At 41.1% G+C, this 6,922-nt stretch overlaps 1 protein-coding gene across 1 annotated transcript in view; it reads left to right on the top strand.

The window, feature by feature from the left end:
• Window positions 1-214: 214 nt before the first annotated feature.
• Window positions 215-6,922, top strand: part of LOC109465014 — a 15,501-nt gene continuing 8,793 nt past the window's right edge. The window contains 6 exon segments of the mRNA XM_019762138.1: window positions 215-226; window positions 420-999; window positions 2,234-2,406; window positions 3,060-3,305; window positions 3,790-4,050; window positions 4,398-4,558. Of these exon segments, the coding sequence (XP_019617697.1) occupies window positions 215-226; window positions 420-999; window positions 2,234-2,406; window positions 3,060-3,305; window positions 3,790-4,050; window positions 4,398-4,558 (1,433 nt within the window).

The following is a 6,922-nucleotide window of genomic DNA, read 5'->3' as shown; positions in this document are numbered from 1 at the left end:
GACGCTCCATTATAACAAAGTTGTACGTGATGGTTGTACCAAATTTTCAATTTTGTCTTCAGATACACTATAAAATCACCCAATGAATTCGGCCACTGTAAACTGTCACTGCTTAGCTTGGTCTACAACAGTCAGCCGTGATGAACGCATGATGAGAGACTGATAAAGTATACTCTCTGTTTAAGACACTTTTAATAGAGACAACAGTACGACTATGTGCAAAAAAGTAGTGATAATTGATTTATGATGTTGGCACAATGTTTGCAGTTAATTAAGCCACTAACATCCTGACAGGAGATGTTTTCCTTATAGTGTTTATAAGGCCTCAAAGTCTGCATTTTAGTTGTTTTCAACATTAATAATGTGGCTAGTTTACATGAAGACCAATAAACTGTAACGTTATTTCTTGGCTCCTATAGGTTGTCGTTTTTGACGATGATCCATTCGTGTGGAGTAAAAAGAAAGCTGAAATATCCTCTTCGGTAGTGATGGTGACAATCACGAAGGATACGGACGACCATGGAGGCCAGTCCACTAACACCGCCGCACCAACACTGCAGCCAAACATCACTGTTGGTCTGAGGTCTGCCGTACAGTTTGGAATCACAAGTGACACAGAACAACAGTATCACGACACCCTGCCGACATCGTACAGGCAGAACCTCGATGATGCAGGCAGATCATTCCCACTGGACAAGGTTCCCAGACTTCACACCAACATGAAGTATCACGCCATGTACGTTGCTGATGAAGGTCAGATGCCACTGCTACGATTCTCAGTCAATGACGTCGACACGGAGCTACAGGTATACCTCCGGTTCCATGACTTTCCAACGGAGGAACGCTACGACTACAGGACAACTGTTAAGCCTCCTGAAGTCACTGATTATGACGGCTTTGACATGCCGTACGGCCTGGTGTACTCTAACTTCAATGTTTCGTTTGTTCCGGAGATCGGAGAGGAACGCGGCTGGGTCATAGTTGGTGTAAAGAGGAGAGGTAAACATCACATGGTCACTACGCTTACTACAAAACATCCATTTTAATCACGACTTGAAGTATGCGTAAATCTTCCGTTTCTCCTTCACGTGTACCACGTGAGCACGTTTAACCCTACCTAGACCGGGGGGGGGGGGCTAAAAGTGCCCGCGGCAACTTTGATGTCACCTAGCGTCTGAACGGCTAGCCGTAGAACGACCAAACTTGGTGACTTTTCCTAAAATATTGTTGGCAACAATTCTCCATCATTGGAATAAGATAATAATTTTTTGTGTTGCCATGGCAACGGGTTTCTGACAGGCATTTTTTGCTAAATTTAGTACTTTTTGTTTCAACAATAGAATTTTATGGGTTTTATGTCAAGTTACTCATGGTTTCTAATATTAATAACATCCCATATAATTTTATGTAAATTTTATCATTAAATATGCATAATTTATGCTAATTTGATGACGTCATTGGCCAAAATCCAAGATGGCGGACCATATCATTAGAACAGGTATATACGGGTTATTTACATTAAAATTTCATCAATGCTTCCATTTCTTTTTACAAAAAAGGTTTGAATGAAGGTGTTTAGTATGTTTACAATGTATTTTAGGCTTTATCATGAAAAAAAACTATTTTTGAAAATTCAAGATTGATGATCCAAGATGGCGGATATCTTAAATATGCATGACGTCATTTTATGACGTCACCGGTGTTGCTATGGGCAACATAAGACTTAGTACACACTAATATTCTGTCATAAACACTTTTGGTAAAGTTATGTTGTATACCAGGGAGGTTTTCAGGGAAAAACCTATTTAGACGGTTTTGGCCAATAAATCATATTAATGACTTCATAATGACGTCATATTACGTCATAACGACATAAAAATTGTAGATATGATAAATTTTCACTAGTACACCATTCTCTGAAAATTTGGTGGTCATACGACATACCGTTCGCGAGTTCTTAGGGGGGGGTGAAAAGAGCCCCCCCCCGGTCCCCCCATGTCAAAAAAAGCCCGGTCTAGGTAGGGTTAAGGTGATTTTGTACAGTGGATTTACCTGTCTTCAAAAAGTCTGCGGTTGCTTAGTCGTCGTCTCAGATTTAGAAATAAGAGAGGACGCAAGTTATCTTTAAGCTACTTGAGTTACAAGAAGCTGTAAGTTTGATAACATCTAGTACGTGAATAAAAATGATACAGGAATGATATTGCTGATTTTTTTCCACATGTTTGTGTACTAGGAGGAGATCTACTTCACATCGGTGCGAGACGACTCCTGATGTCAGAGGCTCAGGTCCCAGAGACCCACCCGGGACATGACAGCAGCCCTGCGGGCTTCATCCTGCAGACTGCCGCCGTCTCCTGCCTGATGTGGGAAATGGACAACCAAACCTGGGATAACAACCGCTGCAAGGTTGGACAAAGACCATGTTGATTTGATAATATAGATGATATTGTCTGGGGAAACCCAAAACTGATGACATCGTGCGAATAAAAAAGTTACTTAAAAAACATGGCCATGAAGGTTGAACAAATGAGTATTTCAGAGGAGTCAAGCCAAACGTTTTAGATAGCATCGGCTGTTTTTCATCAGTGACTTTCTCGGTCTCATATTGAGGTTGATTTTGATAAATCTTTTTAAAACTTCTTTGTAATAAAACTTCCCAAGATAACGAATTCGAATTTGGGCATCATTTTTTTAATGTTTAATTTGTTGCTTTTTTTGAAAATGGAGGAATATTAGTTAGTAGTATATTCATCAATCAGTGCCCCTTTTTAAGGTAAAAACACGTACCTCCAAATTTTCGATGTCTACTATGCACCTTGATCACGGAGTGACTTAGTCTCTCGAGAACACGAGACTAGGTAGAGAGACTAGGTCGTGTTCTCGCGAGACTAGGTCACTCCGTGATCAAGATGTACAGTAGACATCGAGAATTTGGAGGTACGTGTTTTTACCTTTAAAAAAAGGCACTGATTGAGGAATATACTACTAACTGATAATTCTCGGTGACTGATAAACCTCTTCTACGGAGGAAATATTATTCTGCACTATCTTTACTACAGGTTGGAATAGAAACGAACGAGGTGACCACCCGGTGCACATGTGACATGACACGACACAGCGATGGGAAAACATCCCGGGTGATTCTGGCAACGTCGTTTCTGGCGGTTCCAAATTTCGTGGATTTCGACAGATTCGGTAGAAACATCGACAAGTTGCCCACGAATTCGACCGTGTTTGGAACGATTTTAGCATTGTGGATGATCTTCCTGTTGTCCCAACTATTGATATTCAGATCAAATATCAAGGTATGTCAAGATTTACATTCATCTAGTATTTTTTGTTATCCGTTTTTATATTCTAAGCCTTCTAGCAATATTTATGACGCTCCTACGCATTTCTGCTCGAAACGGTTAGTACATAATTTGATTTTTCTGTGTGATTATCTTTATGAGCTATTAAATGTTTATTGAAAGCCAATGTTAAACTAGAAAGATAACATTTGCAAAGCAAATATATAATGTTTACCCTCACAATTGGTCTAGTATAACAAACTAACGCTCTACTCAAACGCATTCCTTTATAATATTTGAGCAGCCCCTCAACTCTGCCCTGCTAGATAATGTAACAACATCTGTCTGCAACAATGCTAGTAAGAATGGTGACGTCTAGTCTATAGGTCATTGACTTTTTTGTCTTGAGAAGAAGAAGATGAAGAAACAGAGCAACAACGAAGGCAAACATTTTCCTTCTGCGAAGGTAAACATAATTATTGACTTTTTGTATTTTCAGAGCAACATTTCATTGAATTTCACAGTGGCCGATAGCTTTAATCTTGGACATGCAGCAAGTCTAGCAAACGCAAACGCTGGCTCGGCGGCTGTTCCAAAAGTCTCTACCATCCCGTCGGAAGTTCCCGATGCGGAGTACGTGTACGTGGTGTGTGTCCGTACGGGAACACAGCCTGATGCCGGCACGGCGTCTGTGGTCGGGTTCATGATCACAGGGTCTGAGGGCAGGACACCCATGGTCACACTCAACCCTGATGGCTTGGTAAGAAGCACGTGTGCGGTATCTTATGGTAAACACGCGTTGAAGCATTTGGTATCAGTAAAATTGCCAAATTTGGTACTATGGTTAAGCGACAAGGACGTTTATGAAAGAACTTACTTTGTAGTACATTTTTTATTCTGTTTTCTGTAACCAGGGTGACACTCTCAGTGGCTACGAACTGCTTTACAGCGGCGCCCTAGAGGATTACACGAAAGATTAAACTCCCACATACGACGAAACATCGTTTCAAACATTTCAGCTAGAGTAGCTTTCACACGTATTAAGCAAACATAAGCGATACATGATATTACTATAATCATACCACCCCTGATAATAAATGTCCTTAGGTCCTAGCCAGAGGCGGTGACACGTACCACATCATGTCGACTCCCTCCTCCATCGGCCAGCTCCAGTCTGTACAGGTCTGGCACAACGGCTCCGGGAAGGGCAAGATGGAGTCACTCTTCATAGACAACATCAAGGTCTGGGACATGCAGACATCACAGGGGTAAGCACAGCAGAAGCTGTTAGGGGCTCGGTCGTATCCAGAACCTTAGCTATCTAGCCTATATGTGCCTGAATGGGCTACATGTAGGGTTAGGATCAGGCACGGTTCTGGATAGCCTCCGTGTATCCAAGAAAGTTGCCAAAGGCAAGGTTCTTGGATGAAAGCGTGGACTATCCAGAACCGCGCCTTTGCATAGTTTTGGCTACAAAAGGCTATATATAGTTGTAGTTTACTGTATCTCTAAATCTAATGACTGTAAATTGTACTTGAAACGCATCTTGGTTTATCAACACAACTAGAAAGGTAACATTTGCAAGCAAATGCAATATGTTTACCTCAGGATGGTCTTGCCTACGATTTAACGTTATACCTTTATTAGGAAAGGAAAGGTAGAAGGATAGTTTGCTTATATTACTGACTTTTATGTGCTGTGAGTAACATCAACGTTATAACGGGGGAATTTGAATGTTTTGCCGTTGTAAGGCCAAGTCTACCCGTATGCCACTCAAAGATCATTACCATAGACTAGTCTTGTAGTGCCATGTATAGGAGATACTAGGATATATATAGTTACATACCACAGTACCAATGATTCACTCAGCACACACTCTTACCATGTTTGCAATTAGGCCACAGCATGTAACTTTAATCAATGACATCCTCTGCAGACTGCAAGTAAACTTCGAGTCTTTTTGACAGCTTTAGTTACAAAGGACTTTGCTGCGCTCATCTCACTACCTTATTACATTTTTGTAAATAGGGAACAGGACGTAGGCTGAAATAATAATGATGATAAGTTTATTATTATTACAAATACATGACAGAAGGCTAATTGTAACTAGAAAGGCCAATATTTGCTTTGGAGCAAATACAGCGATGGGTTCACCACATTTTACCACATGGCAGGGAAAGAATGAGAAACACAAGGGAAAACAATGATTTACATTGATATAACTATAATATGAAGTAACATACAACTAAAACAACAGTTGGGTAGCTATTCCCTACTTTATTGGTTAGGATTTTTAATTGCATAATGCAAACTGTTGATTTTCAAAATAAAAAAAAAACGTTCATGCCCCGCATTCCAATGCTGGAGCAGAAAAGCTTGAAATACCTACCAAAACACTTGAATAAAGACATACTGTCAGTATGGAAATACTCTGTGCAGGTGTTAATCAAGTTAAATCCCAACAGCCAATCAGCAAGAAATGCTCTGTGCAGGTGGAAATGCTCAGTGTGCAGGTGTTAATCAAATTAAATTCCAACAGCCAATCAGCAAGAAGTATAGAGGAAAGCTGCATGCCTATTGGTTGATGCCCTGCATTCCATTGTGATGACTCATGCCCAGACGTGGTAAACATGGCACACTAACACAGTAATACATTAGCTATAATACAGCCAAAAAACTCAAATAAAACCATTCTAAAAGCCTGTATCACAAACATTTAAAAAACGCCTAGGGGTATTTGCCCACTGTACCTCCATACCAAATTTTAGGACCTTAGGCCCTAAAATGAAGAAGCTGAATCCATTTAAAGATATGGCAGGAGGAGGAGAAGAAACATCAGAAAAAGCAATATGGTTTCACCCATAAATATTACTGCTGTGCATGTCACAGCTCAGTTTCCTCCGCAGGAACACCCATTTGTTTAAGGTGCCTGCCCCATGAGTCGATACGGCTTCTACAGTTACGCCAGGTTGATTCGAAAGCTTTTTTGTCCAAGCCGTAATGCCTTCTCGCATAATCTGGGATCTTCTCTACTTTGCTTTCGTCTAGCCGCAGTTTCCCTTGTTTCCCCTTACATTTCTGCTGACTACTGTAGGTCCAGAAAACATTCTTCTAGCACACAGGACAGCAAAATGGGCAGGGTTATTGTCGGTAGTCTGTAAGGCTTGGACTGTGCTCACATCCAGGTTATCTTTCTCCTTTTCAGGCTGTAGCCATTCACATGTCTGCCCAACCTCCTTTTTACCCCAGTGCTTTGGACTCCGCTGCTCTAGGATGTGGCTGTTCCTCTGCTGCTGTGGGGTGTGGCTGTTCCTCCGCTGCTGTGGGGTGTGACTGTTCCCCTGCTGCTCTGAGATTTGGCTGTTCCCCTGCTGCTCTGGGGTGTGGCTGTTCCTCCGCTGCTCTGAGATTTGGCTCTGAAATGTACATGTTTATGCCACAAATATTTCTAGAAAATCTTGGCGAGCACATTCCTTCGGAAATGTCACAATCTTGTAGCAAGTGTTATTCAAATAAGGAGAAGGTCTTGCTTAAAAGTATATTTATGGAATCTTCCTTAGAATCTTTGTTTTTTGTTTTGTTATTTAGAACTTGATTCTCGTTCCGTAAATCCAATCCCTCACTTGTACTGG

This window comes from Branchiostoma belcheri, unplaced genomic scaffold (assembly GCF_001625305.1).
Source record: "Branchiostoma belcheri isolate BF01 breed outbred unplaced genomic scaffold, Haploidv18h27 scaffold146, whole genome shotgun sequence".
In the NCBI taxonomy this organism is placed as follows: Eukaryota; Metazoa; Chordata; class Leptocardii; order Amphioxiformes; family Branchiostomatidae; genus Branchiostoma; species Branchiostoma belcheri.
The sequence above is the reverse complement of the archived record's forward strand: the minus strand, read 5'-3'. Positions and strand labels throughout refer to the sequence as shown.